This window comes from Lynx canadensis, chromosome C1 (genome assembly GCF_007474595.2).
Source record: "Lynx canadensis isolate LIC74 chromosome C1, mLynCan4.pri.v2, whole genome shotgun sequence".
Classification (NCBI taxonomy): domain Eukaryota; kingdom Metazoa; phylum Chordata; class Mammalia; order Carnivora; family Felidae; genus Lynx; species Lynx canadensis.
The window spans coordinates 131,808,052-131,834,285 of NC_044310.1; the positions used below are offsets into that span (position 1 = coordinate 131,808,052).

At 35.2% G+C, this 26,234-nt stretch overlaps 1 protein-coding gene across 1 annotated transcript in view; it reads right to left on the minus strand.

The window, feature by feature from the left end:
• The window catches only part of LOC116738220 (low-density lipoprotein receptor-related protein 1B-like), an 867,486-nt gene that overhangs the window by 117,554 nt on the left and 723,698 nt on the right, over positions 1–26,234 (minus strand). Inside the window, exon 8 of the mRNA XM_032594108.1 lies at positions 2,481–2,703. Coding sequence (XP_032449999.1) covers positions 2,481–2,703 — 223 coding nt within the window. The remainder of the gene's footprint in view (positions 1–2,480; positions 2,704–26,234) is intronic.

Below are 26,234 nucleotides of genomic sequence, written 5' to 3' on the forward strand. Positions count from 1 at the left end.
GCATTTGAGTATTCCTTGTATTATATTTAATTTACAATGGTTCTGCCTCGGGGTAGGGTGAGGCTATCATTTGATTTGCTCTAGAGATTTCATTGAAAAAAATCTGTCACAATTCTCTGGCATTATAGTGCACTTTTAGTGCAGTTTTAGCACAAAATGTAGTTAAGAGAATTTGAAAAAAAAACTATGTATGGTTTGTAAGATATTTTATGGAACAAAATTATAATTTTTTAAATTGTTTTTTAAATAATTTTTAAATGTTTATTTTTGAGAGCAAGAGAGACATTGCACAAATGGGGGAGGGGCAGAGAGAGAGGGAGACGCAGAATCTGAAGCAGGCTCCAGGCTCTGAGCTGTCAGCACACATCCCGGCTCGGGGCTTGAACCCACAAACTGTGAGATCATGACCTGAGCCGAAGTCAGATGCTCAACCCACTGAGCCACCCAGGTGCCCCCAAGTTTTTTATTTTAAGCAAGAAATTTTATAAATTTTGTACTTTAAGCAAAAGCATTTGATTTATTATCTCTCCAACCTATGTGACTCATTATTACTATCTCTTGTCCTCTCATATGAACTGTAATTAAAAGAAGACTGGCTCTTGCATGTTTTTTTTTGTTTTTGGGGTGGTGGTGATCATATCTCATTTCTTCATGTCCAGGCTAGAAATCAAAGACAAGAATCAACAAGGAGAATCATTCCATGTTAAAGCCCAAATAATAATGTTTTTCTAATTAAGGGTTATTCCCTAATGTGTGTGTGCACGTGTGCACGCACCAGAGAACAGGGGTGGGGATGACATGTGTTTATTTACTAATATCATTTCCACGAAAGCTGACATCATACTCACTAGATAAATCTATGGTCCAATTTTGACTTGAGCAATACTTTTTCCTATAAAAATTCCAAGTGTACTGTATTATTCCCAACACCATTAATATCATGCATGTTTTGCCTGAAGTTTAGAGCATTTCATCTAGGAGTGTGTGATTTATGGCATACTTACATTGCTCTTCAACATTCAGGAAAGAAAGCATAATCATAGAGGGGGCCATTGGGCAGAGTAGAGAACATGTTCACATGGTAAAGATCTAATCGTACTACTCCCTGACCCCGTGTCTTCCTTCAGAAGAGCCTGTTTCCCAGAAAGTAAGTACACTGTTTCTTGCTCTGCTACCTCTGACAGATGTGGGAGGAGCTGAGAGTGGTTGATAGACCATTTTGCCTATAGCCTGAATATTTTGAAAAATTATCTATGTTGGATTACTTAATGGCAGAGAAAGCATATGTTTAGGGAATAGAAAAAAAAACATAGGAAATAGAAATGGAAAAAAATGAACAATTAAAAGCTTCAGATATTAAAAAACTTTATAAAAGTAGTCATGAGGAGAATCATTTGAATTTCTTACCCTTGTTTCAAGGTTTAATATCGTCATGACATATAGGTGAAAAGAAGGCCCATCATAATCATTTTAGTAATTAGATCCTCTGAAAGTCATTACTAGGGCTTTCAAAAAAAAAATCAAGGTTTTTAGGACATGTGAAATTAAGAGAGAAACAACTGGCCTCATCTCTAATATTGAACACTTTTAATTACCCTGATTAGTGCATTTGCTTGTCTGTCAAGGAAGGAAAAAGAATCTCATTGTCAAAAAACTGATTAGAAAGGAAAAGTACCCTTAAGGGATAATTATAGAATATTTTTTCTCAGATTACAAAAGAAAGAAAAGAGATTCATGTATTTCAGCTTCCCACAATAAGAATCTTACATGAAATTAGTTCAATCACTGAGGTAAAATTGAATTTGAGTAAGTACACTAGTGAATAAGGCTTATTTCTACTGAAAGATGTCCTTTAGGTGTTTACTGAGTGTTATCTGCAAAACTTTTAATTCAACAAGGGAAAACTTTTACAGATGGGAAACTGGTTGACCTCAATGACATTCATGGAATTCTCATTCTAGGAAGTACGTGAATATATCAGAAGGCAAAATTTAGTCCAGCCTATTAAATTAATAAAAATACTTTTGTGAGCAGGCATTTGCTTTTGTAAGCAAAGTATCTCCAGGGCCACATGAGATAGAGGATAGTCTAGCTCTTTATGAATAAACTACTTAAATTAGTTTTTAGCAAGTTTTAATTTTAATACATCAAAACATCTGTCCTATTCCAACACCTTTCTTAATAGTATGGTACTTTTATTTTTGTTTGCTGTTTTTGTTCTATTTTTGTTGTTTCTTGTTTTGGTGTGATTTGCTTTTAATAGAGCAAAGGAGGGGGGTGGAGGCATCTCTGACATTATGGAACGTACTGTGAGAAGAACATTTTCCCATATAGGAAATACATCATAATTTTTACGGCCCTTTGCACCTTGACTTTGTAAGAAATTTCCAACATTGAAATTCAAATTTTGGGTCTTCTTCCTAGTATGATACCATTCATTTCATTACCTTAGTTACATTTTCTAACAGAATTGCACTTACTTGTCTGCCTTGAATGATAGTATGTCTGTTTTTTCCTTGATAGTCCACGACTTCCACATAGTCCAAGTAAAGATCTACCCAGTAAACCAATTTGTTGACTAAGTCTAGTGCCAATGCAGCTGGCTGTTCTGTCTTTGAATCAATTATCCTTGTTCTGTTCAGCCCATCCATGTCACATCGCTCCACTTTGGCCACATTCCCGTAGTCAGTAAAGAAAAGTTTTCTGTTGAAAGAAAACTAAATGTTAAAGTGTGGGGGGGGGGGGGGGAAGCATATTCAATAGAACCATCTGTAAAAAACAGAACTTTTCCTTCTAATTTATTTCAGCAGTTACATCTGTTAGCTTCCCATAACCATTTCCATATAATATCACTCATAAACAGAGAAATCTGCTAATGAATATTGCAGGGCATAAGGGAGCAGGTTAACTAACAACTGTAAAATTTCCCCAAAACGAATGATTATGGTGGGTTTATTTTTGTATTAGGGGAAATGTTTCTTTAAGCCTCATAGAGCCGATACACAGACACCACAGGAATGCATGCAGCCCATTTGCTAGAAGCTTCAGAAGTGAGCCAAGTCACCAGGCCAGGGCACGTGAGCTATCAGGCTTTATCTTCAACCTGCTTTTCAAATTGCCTAGTAATGTCTGTTTCCTATAAAAGCTATTATGTGGAGCTCAATGATGCTATGAGTGGTAGAGAATAGCAAACCTGGAATGGAATTAAGCAGATGGAAAAGCAAATGTGGTGTTTGTAGCACTGGAAATAAAACACAAATAACTACCCCTCCAAAAATCCAATCCCAAATTCTCCCAAATATTCCCAAATCGCAAAATTTCATAAAGCAAATGCAGGCTATTTCTCCTCATTTTCTCTTTATTTTAAAGAATAGTCTAAAGAGCAGCGTTGACCTCCAAGATAAAACAAAAAAAACAAAAACAAAAAAAAAAGAAAAGAAAAATAATAATAATCCTTCCATGAAGCACTGTGTCTATCAAAGGTTTAAATACCTCCAACACTTCAGTGTCTAATATTTGATTAGTATTCACTATGTTTAGTAAACACAAATCAATTTCAGTTAACCTGACAATATTTTAACAAGATTACTTACTCAGGAGACTAAATTACATTTGTAAATAGAAGACAATTTTGCTTTGACTTAAATACAATCTCAAGAATAATCTGATTTACAGTGACTGAGCAATATTAAGATTACCTAGAGTATAGAATATTTGATTTTACCAACTTGGTGAATTAGTGTTTAGTTACTTTTCTCAACATCCTTGCTTCATCTAACAGTATGAGGTATATTTCAAGCTAAAAACTATTATTTAAACTTTAATTTGGCTCTTTCTCCTGAGGAGGTTTTGACTAATTTTTAAACATTAATGCACACTCTTCTGTAATAGTGTAAGCCAGATTTTATTCTTAGTATATATTTCCCCAAATGTTCTTAAAAATTGATTTATCACACTAAGTTAAAAATTATTTTTCACGAGACATTCTATTCAGATGAAGAACTTTTCTACTCTAGTAAAGAATAAATAAAAGGGCATAAGGTCCTGTGTTTTATTATCATACGTAATGCTCAAACTTCTACTCCTATGCTCTTAACCGCTCTCTCTCTCTTTTCCTGCTTCTATCTTTCATCTTCTCTTTCTTCTCTTTAAGTCAATTTGTTCACAGCTACACCAAGTTAAACTACTATAAGGAGTACCTAGCTTTCCTATTTCTTACTCTAGAACACTGCCCACTATTCCTGTTATATCAAGCTCTCTTTTTCATCTCATACAAAAATGACTCTCCTTTTCTACTTTCCTTTTATGATGGGTCCATTTTATGGAGAAGAGATGCTTGTGTATGGGTAGATTAGCTTCAGGCACAGAGAGTTGGAGGCTCTGGCACACTATGGATGATATGATATGTATAGACCATGCATAGATAGTAATATAAAGCAGATGATTGTACCAACTACACAGTGTTGAAGAGAAAAAATGAGTCCAGAGTTAGAGACTTCTTGGAAGTTATCTCGTGTTGGCTTAAATTACATGTGATCCCAAAGGGAAAGGAGAGAAGTATGCCAAGACCAGAACTGTGGAGGTATGCTATCAGAGAAAACAAATAAAAATAAAAATAAAAAAAATAAATATCAGAGGCTATGGTCAGAAAGATCACACAGACTTTCATAGAAGTCTAAAGGAGAAAAGTTCTAGGATAAAGGATTGCAGTGGCTGGCTGGGCCAATCACAAAAATGAAAAAAAATAATAATAATAAGGGTTAAGAAAATGTCATTGAATTTGGTATTTGTTAACATATTAGTAATTTTTTGATTCTTCTCCTTGAGAGATTTAGTTATGGAGAAAGAGTGAATCAGCTGATGATGGGTCAGTAAAATGTAATTTATTTTTCCAAGATTTTCAGTGATACTGACCAACTGTGGCAGGAATGATGCAACTGAGTCTCATATTTATTCCAGGTCATAATAAAAGTGGTTGAGGTAACTAAGTTTCAACCAAAATATGGGGGGAAAATATAAAAAATATGATTATCAAAATTCTACTGTTTCAATGAGGAGTAAAATCAAAAGAACAGGAGGACGTATAGTATGTGCAAAAGAAACAGTAAAGAATTTGCCTTATATCCCCAACACATAGAAAAACAAAAACAAAAACAAAATAAAAATAGTACCCAATGGAGACATGAAAGATGCTTACACTAAATCAAACCTTCTCAGACTTCAGAATACTGGCTATGATGAGCTCTGTTTACTTGTAAGTGAAGGATAATAGCACTAACATCACAAAACTGCAAGCAGTAAATACCCATAGTCACAGGATTATATTTTTTTTTTGTTTATTTGCTTGTTTTAGTAATGTTTAACTTTAGTTTAAAATCTACTGTTGGGGCACCTGGGTGGCTCAGTCAGTAAAGCGGCCAACTTCGTTTCAGGTAACGATCTCACAGTTCCTGGGTTCCAGCCCTGCATTGGGCTCTGTGCTGACAGCTCAGAGCCTGGAGCCTGCTTCAGATTCTGTGTCTCCCTCTCCTTCCGCCTCTCCCCAGCTCACACTCTGTCTCCCTCTCTCTCATGAATAAATAAAAAATGTTAAAAAAATTTAAATCTACTACTGTTACAGAGAAAAGCTTCATTCTCAGGACATTCTTTAATTGAGGCATAATTGTATTATAATTGATAAACAAAAGCTAAAGTTTGTATCTAAAATCTATCTAAATTTCATTTGTTATATCAGTGTAGCTAGGTTGAAAAATCACTCTTTTCTTTCCAATGAAAATATCTGTCCAAATCTTAGAAAAAGTAAATAATGCTTTGTGAACCCCATGATCTCACTGATTACCTGTGAGATAGAAGGGGCAGATTATATTACAGAGGAAACAAGTTCAAAGTCCACATGATTATTCACTATCAGAGCCTTAACATGAATGTTTGTCATGCCTTTATTTTTTAACTAATTATTGTAAAATAATTTGAAACTTAAAGAAAAAATATAGGAACAGTAGCATGAAGACCTATATCCTTCACTTAGATTCATCAGTTCACCTTTCGTCCCTCTGGCCATTTCTAATATTGTCTAGTACCTTCTGACAGTACATTGCAAACATTGTGACCCATTACACCTAAATACTTTAGCCTGTACCTCCTAAGCACAAGGAATTCTCATGCATAACCATAGTACACCCATCAAAATAAATACTTTTAGCACTGATAAAATATACAGTTCTTATTCAAATTTTGCCTGTTGACTAACAACATTCTATATAGTAAACTTTCCTTTTCTTCTGATGAGGATCTAACCCACCATCATTTGTTGCATTGAACCATCTTTTATCTCTAGACTCTTAATTCTGAACAGTTTTTCAACCTTCCTTTGTTGTTCACAATGTTACCATTTCTGAAGGGTAAACACTTTGTTTTAAAGAAATCTTTATGCTAAGTTTGCATGATTTTTCTTGAAACTATATCATGTCATGCCATTTGAACTGAAATGCAATACTTTTATACTTTCTTCTTACTGCCCCTGGGTTTAGAGACTATGGGTAAATCTATACTCTACCCCAGAAACTCCATAGAAAGGAACACAGATGGTAGTTTGGAATCTCTTAATTCCATTTTATTCAGTATTTTCTGAACACGTAACTCTCTTTAACTTCCAGGGCTCTCACTTCCCCTTTCCATATCTTCTCCTACCAGGAACCAAGTATCTTATGCTGCTTGAACTACAGCAAAGCCCACAGTATAGTACTATGTCTGTTGAACTCATGGTGGATATTAGGGACCATTCTAAAATCTGTCCTATGCTCAATTCCCTCAGGATTACAATAGTGACATTTCTTCTCTCTCTGTTCATTTATGTGACATCAATTGCTTTTTATTGTCTAACATTCTCAATAGCAATTGAGATTGCTATTCTCTTGTTCTTCACTTATTTTTTGAATGATTCTATTTGATCCCCGCTAAAAAAATATTTAAATTAAAATAAAACAATACTCCTACTACTGTCTGTATTTCTATGCCATGTTTCATGATTAGTTCATAAAGGATATATGTATTTCCTATTTTCAATTATTCATCCAGGTCATTATTCCTATGATTCAGCATCTGTAGTAAATAAAGACTTTTTCATTTAGGCTTCCTTATCTCATCAGATATGGGAAACTGAGTTTACCTAACATCTTTGTTGATTATATGAGTAGTCCTGTTTTACTATAGATACATAAGTTTTATACCATTGGAGATAGTAAGAAACTTTGAGCATTGTTGGTAAACTAGCCTGACATAAATCAAAAGTCACAGAGGGAGCCCTCACAGACAGTGATAAAGTACTGTGCTTATAGAGTTATGGCTCCAATCATCCCTACACTTTAAAGCAAAGCAATTGTTACAAGTCCTGGCATCTTAAAACATGTATTTTATTTTCTTTAGCTGATAAAAATAAGTCTTACTTTTGCCAGTGATATACATGCTAAATGATGCTTCTGTAGTTTTATACTTTGTCCAAACGGACAAAGGGGAATTTTAACACATTACAGTCCTATCCACATCTTTCAACTGCATGGTCAGCCTTGGTTTTATGTCACATTCTTACCCCTAACATTTGGTTATAGCATAATGATAGAATTTAGAAATTTTCAGAGTTCTCACAATGAAATTACCTACTATTCATTTCAACTGCTTAAAAATAAGTTTACATGGCGAGATTTGGGTTAGGGAGTAAGGGTGAGGGGAGTAAGACATAAAACTAGTGGGCCATATATTACCAGATCAAAAAAAAAAATCATTGTTATGATTAGGGCCTAGCAAACCATCCACATTTGTTAATCATGTGTTAAAGAAGGTAACTGCGTTTCTTTACATTTTAGAAAAATAATATGTATTTTCTTTGGCAAGGATTACATTAGGAACTTCATTTTTCAGCCTTATTTTTAAAATAATTGTTATTCAAATAGCATCAATAGTAATACAGCTTTTTCCTTCTATTGTGTATACAAATATTGAACAAGAAAGCAATTTTCCACATTATATAGAGTAATTAAAGTACATTCAGAACCAAAGTAGGAATATTAAATATTTAGCATTGCAATTCTAAAATGCAATCGTAAATCTGAAAGAGTAATGAGTCTTTGGAGTAAGAGGTTTAAATTCAAATTCTATTAGCTTCTGCTACTTAAGGGATGTGGATGATAAACAAACTATTTCCTCTGCCTAGCCAAGACTGTTCAAGACAGTTATTTATTGATTTTTACTTGTTGAGGTTTTTGCTTTCATTGTTTGAAAAATCTCTCTCAAACTTGGTTTTTAGTTCATACATAAACACACAGAAATTAAACTTGACATATAGACTCCTGCTCTGAGCTGGCTACTCTGTATTCTGGAAACATTCCCACTAATGATTCTCCCAGAAGTGTACATGTATTAGACATGTCAGTCAATGTGGCTGGCCCATTCAACACCCTTATTCACCTAAACCTGTTCCACCCAGTTAGTGTTCCTGAGAGAGATAGCCTTATGTGACAATAGCATCCTTCTCTTTCCTGTTTACAGATAATTAGACCAATGAGGAAAATGTGATATAAATGAAAACAAACCATAGGCCTAGCTGAATCACCCAAATCCTTTCTCTCCATATTCTAAATCAAAATTTAGTTGGAAGCTGTCCTAACATGGGTAAGAGGAACAGGTGGTGACAGGGATGGGGGCAGTACGAGAGGAGGAATACTGGAACATGTACACAGAAGTGAGCAAGATATGAGACACGGAACTGGGATCAAAGTACCCATGTAATTCTTGAGTGAGGAATTTGCCAGACCCCATAAAGCTTATATTTACCTCTTGCTGTTAGTTGTGTAAACACCTAAGATTTTCCATATCATCTCAGGAAATCTCTATACATTTGAGCTAGCTTCAGTGGGTTTCTTTACATGGAAGCTAAAGTCCATTGAGAAATTACATTGTTTAATATTCTGTTTTAAGATTCAGATAATTCTTGTTCTGAAGTAACTGAACAAATAAAAATCATACCACTTTAGAAGGCATTTTACATTGAAATGTTAACTCTAAATAAAATAATCAATGGGAGAAGATATTGGCAAGTGATATATGTGTTAAGGGGTTAATATCCAAAATATCTAAAGAACTTATACACTCAACACCAAAAAGAAATAGTCTGATAAAAAAAAATGGACAGAGAACCTCAATAGATATTTTTCCAAAGAAGACATATAGATAGCCAACAGACACATGAAAAGACGCTTAACATCATCAATCGTCAAGGAAATGCAAATTATAACTACAATGAGATACCACTTCACACCAATTTGAATGGCTAAAATTAAAAAGACAAGAAATAACAAGTGTTGGAGAGAATGTGGAAAAAAGGGAACACTTGTGTACTGTTGGTGGGAATGTCAACTGGTGTAACCATGGTAGAAAACAGTACGGAAATTCCTGAGAAACTTAAAAATAAAAACGCCATATGATCCAGTAATTCCACTATTGGGTATTTGAGAAGATATGTGCACCCCTACATTTATTGCCGCACTATTTACAATAGTAAAGATACGAAAACAACCCCGGTGTCCATCAATAGATGAATCAATAAAGATGTGGTATACATAGACACATACACACACACACGCTGGAACATTACTCAGCCTTAAAAATGATGAGAGTTTCCCACTTCTAACAACAAAGATGGACCTAGAGGGTATTATGATAGGTGTAGTAAGTCAGAGAAAGACAAATACCATGCGATTTCACTTATAAATGGAATCTAAAACAAAAACAAACTCTCCAATACAGAGAACAAATTGATGGTTGTAGGAGGGGAGGAGAATGGGGATAAGTGAAATAAATCAAAGGGATTAAGAGGTATAAACTTCCACCTAGAAAATAAATAAGTCACTAAGATAAAAAGTGTAACACAGGAAATATGATCAATAATATGCTGTGTATGGTAATAGAGACTATACCTATTGTGGTGAATATTTCATGATGTATAGAATTGTTGAATCACTATGTTGCACACCTGAAACTAATATAACATTGTATGTTGATTACGAATAAAGAAAGAATCATTTTATAATTGTCACATGTAATCCTCAAATAACTCCCATCTTGGCACTGGATCACATTAAAAAATTATATCAATCTTGCATAAATCTTGCAATCTCCAATGAAAAGACAAAGAAGGATACTAGCAAAGAGCACCTTAAAAAAAAGCCATCTTTCATTTTTTTTAAACTGAATATATTACTCAAGTCATAGATTTCCAAATGTCCTTCCCTAATTTCAGCTGGCTAAACTCACTTACAAACTCAAATACAGCCTACCTCAAACTGTACTTCACCCCAATACTGCCTTGAACTCATCTTTTTTATTATTTTTACCTAATAATAAAAAAGTAATAAATCTTAGTGTTTTAGGCTTTTCTTCTGTTTTGTATTTTCTATACTCTGAGAGTCAGAATTCAGTTCAGCAAGTAATAAACTTGCCATTGTAAAAAGAGAGCAGTTTAAAAAAAGTAGAGAAACCAAGATTTGCACATTTTTTTATTATTCTTTTTATCTTTGTCACATAGGTATTTCATCACTGTTTAACATAGATTGGGACACCATGGAGAAAAAACACCTAATCATCTTTTTCTGGATTGTTAATGCCTGAGGGGGAAGTATTGGCCCTAATAGCAAAAGAAAAGTTGATCCAACTTGACTTGCTTATGATCCATCACTTCCTCTATTCTCCAAGAAAAGAACCACTTGGTTTCTGTTCATTCTCTCATTCCTCCTACCCATGACTCCACTTAACTGCAACTGCCAGATATAACTGCCTGAAAGATAATGACACACTTGGCTTCACAATTTGACTAGCTGATAGCCCTTACTCTCAGACTGTAATTGGAACCCTTATAACTCATCTTTAAGACAAAATCTTTCAACATTGTTACCCTTGTTTATGCAGGTCTCTACTTAAAGTGCAGTACAGCGTAACTTTCTATCCAATAATAACAACCTCCTCTCTTCTTACTAAAACCTATCTGATCTGAGACTTCTACTCCATGACCATAAATTTCCCAATATTCTAAGACCATCCTCTTAATGTTCTTTCCAACTTTTTACCTTTTCTGAAACGTAACATCTCCTGAGGTCATCTTTTCCCAGCAGTCATTGAAAACATGGGCTCCTAACAAGAACCTCAGGGGTAGATATAAAATCAGTGCCCTCCTCAATATTTATTCTAGATTATTATTTTCCTCTTATAACATCCCCTACTTTTTTGAGGGTCTCACAAATAGCACCCATCTTCAAAGAATCACCTGCCAACCTTCTGGTTTTCTTAGATCATTATTTTTATTTAAGATTCAACATCTAGCTTTCTTTCTGACTGCTTGAAACTGGGAAAGTCAGTAACTCCAATATCTGCAGGACAATGGACCCACAGTGTCTCCCTTGCTTTCTTGACCTCTCTGCATATGCACTTATATTTCCAGTACACTTCAACCACAAATTTCCATGATAAACAGTATGTTATTTGTCATCACCAGAAATTATACTTGTATCAAAAGAGATCCCCCCACACACACACACGAGCATCTTATTCTTCCATCTGACTGTATGTTTACTATCTGTATTGCTAAGGTAATCTCATTGCAATAACTTTTTGACTCCATTGAGACCTTGTCCCCATGACCTTCTCCATTCTCTATCAACCAACCTTCAGCTTTTATTTCTCTTTTCTTCTCCACTGTCCACAGCTTTCTAATTCACTCCACTCCACCCTCAAGTGATGATCTTGCCTCTTACTGAACACAAAAGTGAGAACACATCAAAAGCACCCCATTTCTTTTCTTACAATCCTAGCTAAAACCCATCTACATCTACTTCAATTCTTCTCCACCTTCTCCTTTTGTAGTACAGAAGGAAGCACCCTCACATCTTTTAGAGCAGTACAAAGCAAAACTCCATACTCATCCCATCTCCTCTGTAACTTGTCTTCAATAATTCCCACTTCTTTCTACATTTTCAACCTCTCCTTTTCCAAGTCTTACCTTCAACGTATGAACTTGCTCTACTATTTACCATCCTGAAACAAATCTTAACCTCAAAACACCCTCCATTTCTAGCCCTTTCTCTCCATGTTTCATTTGCATCCAATATTCTCCAAAGAATTTGTTCATACAAGCTGACTTTATTTTTCCCCTCAATCACTCTTTATACCAAACTGATAAATATTCCACCCTACACCATGCCACTTTTTTTTCTCCTAACTTACAGAGATAGGCAACTACTTACATGTGGCTAAACCTTTCTCAGTCCTCATTTCACTAACCTCTCTGTAGCATCAGACCAAGTAAATCCCTTCCTTCCTTTTGATTATTATTTTTTCTCTTTGCCTTCTTTTGATATTCTTCCTACCTGACTGCTTTTTCTCAGCTACATTTTCCACCTCCTTTTTCTGTATCATGCCCAGAATATTATAACTGGACTTTACCAGGATCAGCCGTAGAATCTCTAAATTTTCTCTTGAAAAACCTTTAAAGTTTCCATGAATTTCATTAATATTACATTAACTTGCTTTAAACAAAAATTTTTAACATTTGTTTATTTTTGAGAGAGAGAGAGACAGAGTGCGAACAGGGAAGAGGCAGAGACACACGGAGACTCAGAATCCGAAGCAGGCTCCAGGCTGTCAGTACAGGGCTTGATGCAGGGCTTGAACTCATGAATTGCGAGATCATGACCTGAGCTGATGTCGGACGCTTAACCGACGGCGACCCATGTGCCCCTACAGTAACTTTCTTACATTCATTCTAACCTGTCTTCTGAGATTATAATTCATAAATACAGTTGCATTTTTAATATTTGTGTTTAAATTCTTTTAGGCATCTCAAATATAATATATCTAGTACTACATTGTTTTTTCTTGCCAAATTTATCCCTTCTTTTTTCTCCTCTTTGGCAAATAGGGTCACTTTCTGCCCAATGACTCATTCTAGAAACCAGGCACTCACCCTCTCTAACTTCTACCTTATATCCTATACATCTAATTCATCACCATATCCTGCCACTTCTAGCTTAAAACTATATCTCAAATTCATATATTTATTTCTTTCTCTGTTTCTCTTTCCTAAACCAAGTCACCATCATCTTTTGCCTGGGAACTCCTATCTCATCTCTTTTTCTTGTTCCTTTTAAACTACTCTGCTCATAGTTGCCAATGGGATCTTATTAAAATAAAAAGGGGATTACGTATTATAAAACCCTCCAACAGATGATAATTGCCAACAATGCCAACAATAGGAAGCACAATCTAGTCTCTGCCTACCTATCCAGCTTTATCTACTGGTATACTTCCCCACTTCTAATACCTTGGCCATCTAGTGGTATCCTTCTGTACTTCGAATACTTTGGCCATTTTCCAATTCCTTAAACAATCCATGTGTTTTCCTCCGTTCTTGCTCTTCTTATATCCAGTCCCCCAGTCTGAAAAGTAATTTCTGCCATGGTATCTAAATCTTGGCTTTAATTTTTAACATAACTGTCAATTCCTGTGGAAAATCTTTCCTGCTTTTCCAATATGTTAGGTCTCTCTGATATAATCTCATGTCATTCTGTATATTTTATAACATTCTTCTTTATTTCACTTGCATGAAAGATACAGACACACACACACAATATGCTTAAGATCTGTTTATTATGTACACTATAATCTCCAAGAGAACATAAGAAGATACATCTGCTTTATTCAGGATTGCATGCTCAGGACTTACTCATGTACCTGCCATTCATTCGTGGTCTTTCCAGTTCCCTTCCCTTCCCTACTCTCTCCCTCTACCTGCCCCCAACACACACACAAAGGCTCTGGACTGACTTCCTAAGATTGGATAATAAAATCTAAATCAGACTTGAAATTAGGTTCAAGGGTGAAAATATGGATAAGGCTATTCTACCATAGGAAAATAAATTAATGTTCCTAATTATCCAGCACAGCTCATTGGAACTCTTCTTTGGATCCAAATCATTAGCTAATGATAAATTATTGCTTTGTTTTAGTTTGATTGCACTGTCCCTTTTTCATATAGTTCCCTTTCAAGAATTGTAGGGATTAGTGACTAGTTCATGGTAAGATATGGTTTTCCTGTGCCTGGCCAATTTTCATTTTTATTGGCATGTCCTCAACATTCCTTTGTATTAAACTACAGTTACCAGATTATAACACATGGTTGTATTTCTAAGGGGGTCAGACAACCTACATGTAGTATCCAGCAAAAGCTTGCTCCTTTGTTTGCCTTAAAGTAGGAAGTTAATATAATCAACATTAATATAATTTTAAGAGTATTGTCACCTATGAGTAGGATGGTTTGAAAGTATTAGTAGTCTACATAAAGAGATATTAGTTTGGTAGTTATGCATTAGTACAGGGGCTGAAAATGGAAAAAAAGGCAGTTCAGAAATATTTTGGGTCTTAGTAGATAGGACTTGATATTTAATTCATTGACTAGGGACAAGGATGAGTACAGAATAGCATTGTAGTATAACTTTCATAAAAATATTTCTTAAGTATGTTTTGTCTTTGGACTTTTCTCAGAAAGTCTACCTGTCTTATAAGATCTCAAGGATCACTCCATTTAATAAAAAGAATGATTTTACAGTCTAGGTATATTACCTTCATGACCAAGGGCATTGCTATCTTAGGAGTCCTTCAGGGGTCAGTTTGCAGGATGTCAATACTCAAAGTCTCATGCTCAATATACTTGATTCATGTGGAACGGTAGAATATTGGCAGTAATATATTAGATGTCAAAAAGTTGCTCTTTGAGATACGCAGAGATGTATAACCTAATTTCCACACTTAAGGAAGTCCTTTTGGTTTATGGAGGCATTTTTCTGAGCTAAAAAAGAACACAGATGACTGTCTCAGAAGTGACTAAGATAAGTATCCATGAAGCTGTGGACTCCTGAACAAATCTGGTTCACTGCTATGTTAATTGCCAGTTAGCTGAACTGTCAATTTCTATTTTAAATTCTTACTAAATGGAGGAAAAACAGGATGTAGAAATACGAAATTTACCTCTCACTTTTCTTGTATATTATTTATTGTTTATACTTGTGCACATCTCAGTTTGCTGTTGGAATAGATTGTCCAATACTATTGCAATGATGACAAAATCATATGGTTACACAGATAAAATTACATGTGAAAAGATAAAGATTTCTTTGTTCACTTTCCTAGCTGTGAAGGACAGATATAGAAAAAGGAAGACAAAAGTTCTGTAAATCAACTTCTTCATAAGCAATATTACCCAAATTTCTTGGTTTAGTTTTGTTTGTTTTGTTTTGACTTTATTTTGAGAGGGAGAATGACAGAGAGAGTGAGCAGCGTAGGGGGAGAAAGAGAGCATGGGGTCAGGCTCTCCATGCTGGCAGCGCTGAGCCCAGTGTGGGCTCGAACTCATGAACCATGAGATCAAGACTTGAGTGGAAACAAAGAGTCAGACACTTAAATGAGTGAGCCACCCAGGCACCCCTCTTGGTTTAGTTTTAAGCAGAAATGCACAAAGAAGCTTAGGCTAAGTGTGGTTAAGGCCAAATGAAGCTAGTGAAGGGAAACAACTGTCCTGAGTTAGAAACATAAGCATTTTTATAATTTTGAGATGCTTCTAGACCAGAGTTTCTTGACCAGGATGAGCTTCAGGTGTTCTATCAACTACCAATTGTGTAGGGCTGTGGAAATTGGAAGGTAAGACGGCAAATATGTATGACCAAATGTTTTTATGACAGGAGAGTTAATACTCAAAAAAGTAAATATCCATGTTCTAAAATAGTTATTCTTAAGCTTTACTGGGCACAATAATCACCTGGGGAGCTTGCTGAACTCTCTAATTCCTATAATCACTGTGGTACAAATTTGGATAGTATCTAAAAAAATTTAAATATGCATTTTCCCTTTAATCCAGCAATCTCTATTCTGAAAATTTATCTTGAAGAGACATCTTCATAAACAAGAGACAATGCATGTACTAAATTATCACCATAACATTATTAGTAACAGAAAAATATGGAAAATATTTTTGTATCTAGTTCTCCCTTCCCTTTCCTTCCCTATCCATTATTTTCTTCCTCAGAAATATTAATTTAGCATTTAGTGTTCTCAATGTTCTGGGAATACAACAGGGTATTCTAACGCATGTAGCTTATGCCTCTAGAGGGAATAGGGAGCAAGATCATTGAAGATAAATGTACATTACAATTTATGAATACTCAGGAAACGTTGGTAGGGAAGCTCTGTTGATTGTTAATTGAGAGAAGCACTGTCTTACAACAAGCTCTTCTTAGTGTCATGTCAAAGAATTAGAAACAATGGACTATTTAGTAAAGGTAATCTTGCCCTAATATTAGCAATTTGTTACATGGAGGGCAATTAATTTTTCAGAGAACAGATTGTTTGAATCACACTTCTATTAGGATTTTTCTCACAAAGGTCTTAAGTTATCATTTGCTGCTCAATCTCCATGTCTTTTTCCATCTAGTATCAGTGCCTATAATATTCAGCTTTACATGTCAATTTAACAAGTTATAGTCTCTAAGTGATTCAATTTAATGCTAACTTAGGTGTTACTGTGAAGATGCTTTGTATATGTGATTAACACATACAATCAGCTAACTTTAATAAAGGAGATTATTCTTCATAAGCTAGGTGGGTTTATTCTACTCAGTTGAATAGTTTAAGAGAAAAGCCAAAGTCTCCATGAAGAAGAAATTCCACTTGTGGACAGGACCATGAGCTCCTGTCCAAGATTTTCAGCCTTCCCTTTCCAACTGCCAGCCCGAAGTATTTTCATCTAATTAGCTAGCTCCCTCAACCACATATCAATCCTTTCAAGAAATTTGTATATATTTATGAATCTTACTTGTTCTATTTTTTCTGAGGGAACTCTGGTTATACAATGCCCAAAAACTATTTAGAAGACTGCCTCTCCATTGAGTAAGAATTTAAAACAGATATTTGACAGTTCAGGTAATTGTAATTAGCATAAAAGTGAACCAGACTTATTTAGCAAGCCAAATGGAGAAAACACAGGTCCTGGGGACCTATTGAAGCCCTAAATCCAGCCATGCCAAAATCAGTACTGCTTGTTTTATTTAGTAATGTGAACCATTAAATTTCTCTTTTTTGCTTAAGCTGATTTGAATGGAGTTTTCTAACATTTGCAACTGGAAAATTCTTATGTGATAAAGATCACATGGTTAAGACAAATGGTCACTGGAATACCTATCATCATCACAGAAAGAGAAATAGAAGTCAAATGTTCTCCTGACAACAAATATATTGAGCAAATATTGCTTATTAAAATCAGCAATTTAAAAAAACAAATATGAACTATTATAAGGTAATTTTATTTTTCCTAAAAAGTTATTTTAAATAGTCAATGATTTGATCAATATCTCAAAAAATTCATAAGTCTAGAAATACAATATCCATAATTTCCTTCAATAAATGCTTAGTCTTTACTTTGTTTTGCCACAGGAAACAGCAAAAGTAAAAGAACAACATTCACAGAAGAATAAAAGCAATGAAACCATTAGAAATATATAGAATTTCTATCAGCCAACCTGTTCCAAATTTTATATATATATATATATATATATATATATACACATATATATATTCCATAAGATAAATTATCCAAATAACGAGTTTTAGATATTCAGTATAATAGGATTTTGCCTATTCTCAAGTTAAATTGTGAGGCAAAAGTGTTTCTAACTATTTATAAAAGAAAGATGAAAATTACTTAGTTGAATAAAAACAAGGTAATGACCTATTGGGTTTGGCCTTTATGGCCTAATGCCCAATTGGCTGGTGACTAAGATATTCTAAATAAACTGTATTATCCACCATGAACCTAATCAGCAGTCTCTGACATTGATATTCCTCATAAAATATAGAATGCATAGAATGCATAGTTAGGAAATTCAGTTTGAAATATCTGTCTGGTTCATTATCTGTTTTTTGCTTTGTTTCGTTTTGTTTCCCAGGAAGAAGCTCTTCCTCCACAGGATTTAGCACTTATAGCACATTTGCCCTTATACTGCAGTATCTCCACCCTCGTCCCCTTTTCCCTAGCTTATTAGACCAGCAGTGGACACCAACCATACAGCATCCAATAAAGTGTTTGCATTGTGTCAATCAGGATCTCTGACTTAGATTTTTAAAATTATGACAGAGAAACCTCTCAGTGACTTTTGGATGGAATAGACCTATGAAGTCAGGGCTTTGTTTAGCTGTGTTTGAAGCATGTAGTCGTGCAAAAGGAAAAGCTTGTCAGGAGAGGGGAAGATAGATACAAAGATGATATAGATAAAGATGAGAATAAGACAGAAAGGGGGTGCAGGGAAAGAAAAAATTAGAGAGGAGATGGGTTAGAGAGGAGGGTAGGGGAAAGAAAGAGAGGGGAGGGGGGAAGGAGAGGGGAGGGGAGTGGGAGAGAAATGAAGCAATCATAAAGAAAGAATTATTCTCCTTTTGCTCATATATGTTCTTAAACTTCTCACAGGAAATGTGTTAAGGCTCCTTTTAAACTATTATGTTAAGTACTGGGTTTGCTAACCAGAATTTAGGAATAATAAAGATTTACTTCAAGTGATGCTATCAATAAAAAAAAATGTACCAAATGAAAATGAATTTGATCTAATGTTAACCTCTGTACTACCATGGTGAAATTATCTTCTCTCCACCTGAGATAGTAGGATTATTAAGTCATAATAGAGACCTAGAAAAATAAATTGCTTTGCCCAGGATCATACAAGAAAAAGCAATTAGAGGGTTTGGTTTAAAACTCCAGGTCTCTTCATTCATGGAAATGTGCTGTGCTCAATTTCTTCCCAATATTTCCCTGTTCTCCAATATAGTGTTATAGGCTTATAAAACCACACATTCTTATAGTTCTAATTATATTCCATTTTAACTATCATTTATAAGTATCAAAATAGTATTCAGATTTCCTATTTGTTTTTTCAATTAGACAGTAAGCATTCTGAAAAAGGAGTCTGTTTTGTCTGGAGTATATGAAATATTTTCTATGTCTGATAAACAAATGATAGCAATAACAACACTGAACGTGAGTTTTTTCTGCAGTATTTGGACCATTGAAATACTTATATGTAAAGCTGTAATGTGCTGAGATACTGTGAAAGGCTATTCGATGTATGTGCATTTTTCATCACCTTTTCTATGTATGCAAATAGAGAGATGAAAACGCTCATATGTAAAGTGCTTCAAAATGCTAACTCAAAGCAAGTGCAACAGACTCAAGCTTTTTCATACACTATATAACAATGCAAATAACAATGGTCTAAAAACTTACACTTTACAAACCCATAACCCAAGTTTCTTTCCCTTCCTTCTTCCTCTTTTAGTTTCTTCCTTCCCCTTTTAGTTATAAGCAACGTTTAGAAGACAGATTTCTGCATTTAAGTTAGAACCTACATTAGCAGGCACATAAATGTTCATTTGAGTATGATCATTAAAGTTAAAATTAATAGGTTAAAGTCAGAATGCAGAATTCAAGTAAATTAATTTTATGAAGAATTTGTAAAATTCCATGGAAGGTGATCTCACTTAACATGAGATATACCACTTAAATAGTTTGGAATCCAGCATTAAATTGTAAGTAATTTGAAATCAAGGACTATCATCTTCATGGAATAATCATAAAATCAGCTAGATACAAATCACTTCAAAACTTTTAGGTACCCATCCAATATCATTATGTCTGTGTTTTCATCCCAAAATACCCAACCAATATTTGTTAAGTGCCAAAAGCAAATGGCTTGACAGAAACAGATTACTTCAACATACCCTAAATGCTAAAGAAAGCTCACACTTTAGAAATGGTCAGCTCATATTCAGGTATAAAATTCTATTGGACAGAAAAATGACTGGGCACAAAAAAATTGATCAAGTCAACAATAGAGGGGGTGAGACCAGGACTTTGAGGATTTCAGGCATATCCTTCCCTGCTAGACATTTGTCTCTCATGCCTTGACCTGTTGAGGTTGTGCTTTGGTGTTTGCTCTTAAAGTCCAAACTCTACTGTCTGGTGTTCCTACCCTTGGATAGTTAAAATATTCCTGATTTTGTTCCTCAGGGGCTGCTTTTATTCTCTCCAGATCCTTAATTGCAGTTTTTATTCCAACATGGTGACCTGCCTCTGGCTCTTACCATTATTTTAGTTTTATAACATAACTGTTGTGTCCTAGAAGTAAATGGTAGACTGATTCTGACTACCTTTGATGTTGTAATTCAGAACAATCCTTTGGACTTTGGTGGTAGTACATGCAGAAGTAGTACAAACTTAAGAGAGAATTATTCATTTATACTTTCATTCAACAAATACTTACTGAACATCCATTTTGTCAGACACTGTCAAACTTGTGCTATTGTCAACCTTGATATTGGATGATACAAAGACACAGTCAGAATTATCTGATTTCAACTTTTTGATTCTAAGCAAGCTGTTTAACTTCCAAGCCCCAACTTCATATTTATCAGGGAAATTAGAAAAATAATGCCTGAAGATACATTTTTGAGTTAAATGAGGTGAAATGAGATGGTTAGTATATTGAAGATACTCAACATGAATAGGTTTCTCTCCTTCCTCTGTCCAATGCTTCTTATTTTATATGATGTTCTGTTTCTTTTTTAGCGGAGAGTTTGGGGATGATGACTGGAAACAGAGGTAATTTTACACAGCGTTCAAAGTTGTAAATGTCAGTTTGCTGGAGGAATAAATTCTTGCCAAAAGATCTGGCTTTGGCAAGGGTAAGAGTGGTGTACAGGTAGGTACTTGGTGATCCTCACTTTCACACTACATGAGGTAATGAACTCCATATTGATTGAAAATTTTAGGCTACAGAAGAAAATGTGAGATGCTGTTTAGAGGCACAGTCCAACTTCAGTGGAACCAACATTTCCTGAACTTGAATAATGTGCAAAGTGAGAGGTTATGATGATAAAAGTTGAAGAAGGGCCATTCATCTGCCATCAAGGTTCTCATATTCTCTCACAGATTCACTAGAAACTAGCTATAAATTGGATATTTTGAGAACTCTTTGGGCAAATACAGATTCTTTTTTTCAAATAAAAGTCACTGATAGCTATAATACAGTTAAGATAGTCATACTTTTGTAAAGTCCTGCATTTAAAATTACCTATCTCTCTGAATAAAAACCTGATTTAGTAATGACGAAGGAAAACGAAAAGATAAATGAACATGTCTCTAAATGAAATGTAAAAAGAAAAAAGAAAAAAACCAAAACTCTATAGATCCATTTCATGACAATTCTTATTTTACATTTGGTATAAATAATTGGAGAAACAGCATGCTAAAATCTCCAAGTTAGAAAATCATACTAAGCTTTTACAAAAAGAGTAGTGAAATGCCAAGTCAATGTGCATAAACTATAGGAAAATCTCCAGAGGCTACTGCTTGGCAGAACAATGGCATAAGCATCAAACGAACGAGCTTAAGGGAATGGATTACAGAAAAATATTTAACATTATTTGGATAGGAAGCTGGGCCATGTTCTTATTACTTATTCAATTGGTCCACACAGGTGAACTCATCTTACTGTCTTTATTCCAAATGGTTTGTTGAGACTGCTGTCAGCATAGATGATTTTCTGAGGACATTGACCCAGTGTGCTGCAGTGGCCAAAATAGGCAGAGATAATCAAGAGGAATATTAGAAACAAAATGAAAACTATTATCCTACTCATATTAACTCTTATGGAGAATTTTAAGTGGAATTCTCTGTTTAGTTCTAGTTTCAGTGCTTTTAGAAAGTTTCTAGTGCGTCTAGAAACCTCAGTGAAGCTTTCAACATAGTCCATGATCAGATGTGGTGATAGTAATAGTGGCAGGGTAGGGGCAGTATTAGGATAGGCAGGTGAGTCATCTTCATAGAAATGGAATAAAATGATTGCATTTCTGATAGAAAAGACAAAGCTTAAAAAATCTCTGAACAAAACCTATAAAAACACTGAGGTTTAAAAGGCTTTTCCAGTAACAGTTCATTGTGACTCTCTTCTCATAGTTTTTCCAATAAGGAGTGTGCCAAAATGGCCATACTTTATGTTACATGACCCCCACACTACTCCTTCCCAATCACCATACTCAATCACAAGTACTAATTGGGGATAGGAATTTTACCTAAGAGTAACCAATAAATGTCTTCAGTGTAAACTAATGACCCCAATTAATCAAATTATTTCTCTTGAGAAAAAGCCTCTTATGGTTTGCCTCCCTCTCTGATTTTATCTTACTTTTCCTTCTCTTTACCTATGTCCATCTCTTTTGTTTCTTAAATTCCACATATGAGTGAAATCCTATATTTGTCTTTCTCTGACTTATTCTGCTTAGCATAATACATTTTAGTTCCATCCACATTGTTGTAAATGGTAAGGTTTCATTCTTTTTGACTGTCAATAATATTCCATTGTACATATAACTCATCTTCTTTGTCCATTCATCAGTCAATGGACATCTGGGCTCTTTCCATAATTGGGTTATTGCTGATAGTACTGCTATAAACATTGGGTTCATATGCACCTTCGAATCAGCATTTTTGTTTCCTTTGGGTAAATACCTAGTAGTGCAATTGCTGGGTCGTAGGGTAGGTATTTCGTTTGTTTGTTTGTTTTAGTATTTTGAAGAACCTCCATATTGTTTTTCAGGGTAGGTACACCAGTTTGCCTTCCCATCAACAGTGCAAAAGGATTCCCCTTTCTTCACATCCTCACCAACATCTGTTGTTTCCTGAATTGTTAATTTTAGCTATTCTGACAGGTGTGACATGGTATCTCATTGTAGTCTTGATTTGTAGTTCCCTGATGTTAAGTGACGTTGAGTGTTTTTTCATGTGTCTGTTAGCCATCTGGATATCTTCTTGGAAGAATGTTCATGCCTTGTGCCCATTTCTTCACTGGATTAATTTGTTTTTTGGGTATTGAGTTTGATATGTTCTTTATAGATTTGGGATATTAACCCTTTATCCAATATGTCATTTGCAATATCTTCTCCAATTCCATCAGTTGCCTTTTAGTTTTTTTGATTATTTCCTTCACTGTGCAGAAGCTTTTTATCTTGATGAGGTCCCAATAGTTCATTTTTGCTTTTATTTCTCTTGCCTCTGGAGACATGTCTAGTAAGAAGTAGCTGAGGCTGATGTTAAAGAGGTTTTCTCCTCTAGGATTTTGAAGGTTTCCTGCCTTACATTTAGGTCTTTCACCATTTTGAATTACACCATTTTGTGTATGGTCTAAGAGATTTGTCCAGTTTCGTTTTTCTGCAGGTCACTGTCCAGTTTTCTCAACACAATTTGCTGAAGAGACTATCTTTTTTTCCATTGGATATTCTTTCTACTTTGTCAAAGGTTAGTTGGCCATATATTTGTGGGTTCATTTCTGGTTTCTCTAATGTAGCTTGGAGTCTGAAATTGTGATTCCTTCTGCTTTGGTTTTCTTTTTCAACACTACTTTGGCTATTTGGGGGTCTTTTCTGCTTCCATACAAAAGTTAAAACTGTCCTGGCTCTGTGAAGGATATTTGTGTTATTTTGATAGGGATGGCAATGAATGCGTAGATTGCTTTGGGTAGTATAGACATGATCAATCTTCCTATCACACACCAAAATAAAGCAAGGAAAAGAGTACTTGGACATTTTACCAAGACTTTCTATAAAAAGGGAAAATTTCTCCATTTGGATCAGAATTCCCAAAATGCATGTATTCTGCCTATATAATGCTGAATTTTAGTATCTTGGTGTAAAATTTATAAACATCTTTATCCAGATTGAGGCATATTTGCCTGTGTGATGTTCATTCAATTAACAGAAATTCCTATAGTGCATACTAGGGGACAACAAGCTACAGGAGAGTTAGAGAAGACACAGTTGCTGCCACTCAGGAGCTCAGAGAGCAATAGGAATTATTTATGCAAACAAACAATTAGCACTTGAGATGAACATGATTCTAAAGTGGTGGGAATGCCTTCCTCAGCCAGGAGGAATTAAGGAAAATTTTAGATGTGAAGCTTGAGTGGAGGTCTGAAGGAAGAGCTAGAGTTTGCCAGGTTGATTTAAGATGATCTGGAAGTGCATGCAAAGTCCAGAAAATGACTAAGCACATGGCACTTCAGATGTCAATTCTATTCACAGAGTTACTATCAGAGATGAGATCCTGGGGATGTTCTCTCGTATGCCTTATTTTTAATCCTGTGACACACTTTTGATGTTAGACATTGTAATTCTTAAGGAAACGGAACTTCAAGGAAATTAAATAATTTGTCTAGAATTATGTAATTAAAATAGAGGTAGACTTAAACTCCAGTTTTCTGATTCTAAACCCAGGTATCATTCTAGTCCAACAAATTACCTTCCTATGGAGGAAGGGGGTGAGAAGGCATCTTCTTATCACATGTTTAATCTACATAGAGTGGAATTTGCCTTTGGGTAGACTGGTAGACTGTACTAGGTATGTGCAAATAGAAGTCCTTATGCAATCCAATAAATAGCATCAAAGGGGCTCTTCTTATTAACAGAGAGAAGTTTTTTGAACCCTTTTAAATTCTAAAGGTAACAAAATTTTATTTTATTTTTTTTTTTTTTTTAATTTTTTTTTTCAACGTTTATTTATTTTTGGGACAGAGAGAGACAGAGCATGAACGGGGGAGGGGCAGAGAGAGAGGGAGACACAGAATCGGAAACAGGCTCCAGGCTCTGAGCCATCAGCCCAGAGCCTGACGCGGGGCTCGAACTCACGGACCGCGAGATCGTGACCTGGCTGAAGTCGGACGCTTAACCGACTGCGCCACCCAGGCGCCCCTAAAGGTAACAAAATTTTAAAGAAACTATTGTTCTAAGGCCACCTTTTTAAAAAAGTTCTGCTTGAAAATGAAGACCCAAGACCTGGAAACACCTGAAATGTAGCTTCTGAAAACTTTTCATCCATTAGTGGCCATACTCAGCTTTTTATTATGGAGGATGAGAGGGACTTACATTCCCTTCACAAGGTCATAGGCCAGGGGATGACTAATGTCATTTTGCCTTTGTCGATAGGCACATTTATTGAGTACCTACTCTTTGGAGGGCACTATAATAGGTGTTGCTGGGAAGTGCAAGGTAAAAAGAAGATGTGGTCTCTGCCCTTGTTTCAGGTGCTGGCAGAAAGAGACACAGCACTAGGGTGCTCCAAGTGGGACAATAAACTTGTTGGTCCTTTCAAATCAATGTCAAAATGGCTAGGGATATCAGCCTTTGCCTTTACAACTTATGCTAGAAGACAACACCCAAGGGCCATAGCCAGCCTGATGCATAGCCCTCTGAGATCACATAAAAGGGATCTGTCTAGACCTTAAAATTTTTTTTTAAAAAAGTAATACATGTTATATCTTTAGTGATATTACAAAGCTTTTTTTCCTGACTTTTATAGACAGTCTCAGAGAAAATGGAATGCCATGAAAGACATCTAACACTTTAAGTGACTACTTGGCAGTATTCTCTCAACATCTGGATATCCTTAAAATGCTATGCAGTCATGTATAGTCTAAAATCCATTACAGTTTGAACGGAAGGCTAATAGCAGCAACAATATTCACAGCAACCCTTGAGGCACAGTGGGCTGTTATTTCTGGAGGCTAAATGCTGAGTATTGTTTTCTATAATTTGAATACCTCTGAATGTCTTTCTCAGTGTGTGAGTATCTCTCATTTCACTAACACATTCCATTCCTTTTTACCTGGCTAAAATTAGTATATTTGTTAGAACCAATTCTAAATATCTGAATCCCAATAATTAGCAAATATACTCTTCTGTAATCTAGTTCACTGTCTGAAAATAATTAAACACATAACAATGTAAACCAAAATATGCTATTTTACATAGCATTTGAAGAAAGGAAACATAAAGCCGTTTGTGTAAATCATTCCAAATCCAGAAAATGAAAGCATGAGATTATATTTTACAGGAAACATATAGGCTACCCTTCTTCCAACTATGGTTGGTTTTATACTCTAAGTTGTGCACAGGCTTAGCAACTTTTGAATGTATTCTGGTATGTGTATCTTATTTGGGGTTTCCTCAGAAGCAAATGTAGGCACAAAGATTAGAGCGGAAGTTAGGAGTTAAAGAAAAACACCAGAAAATGGGCGAGTCAAAGAAGGAAAGGAAAGCAGCCA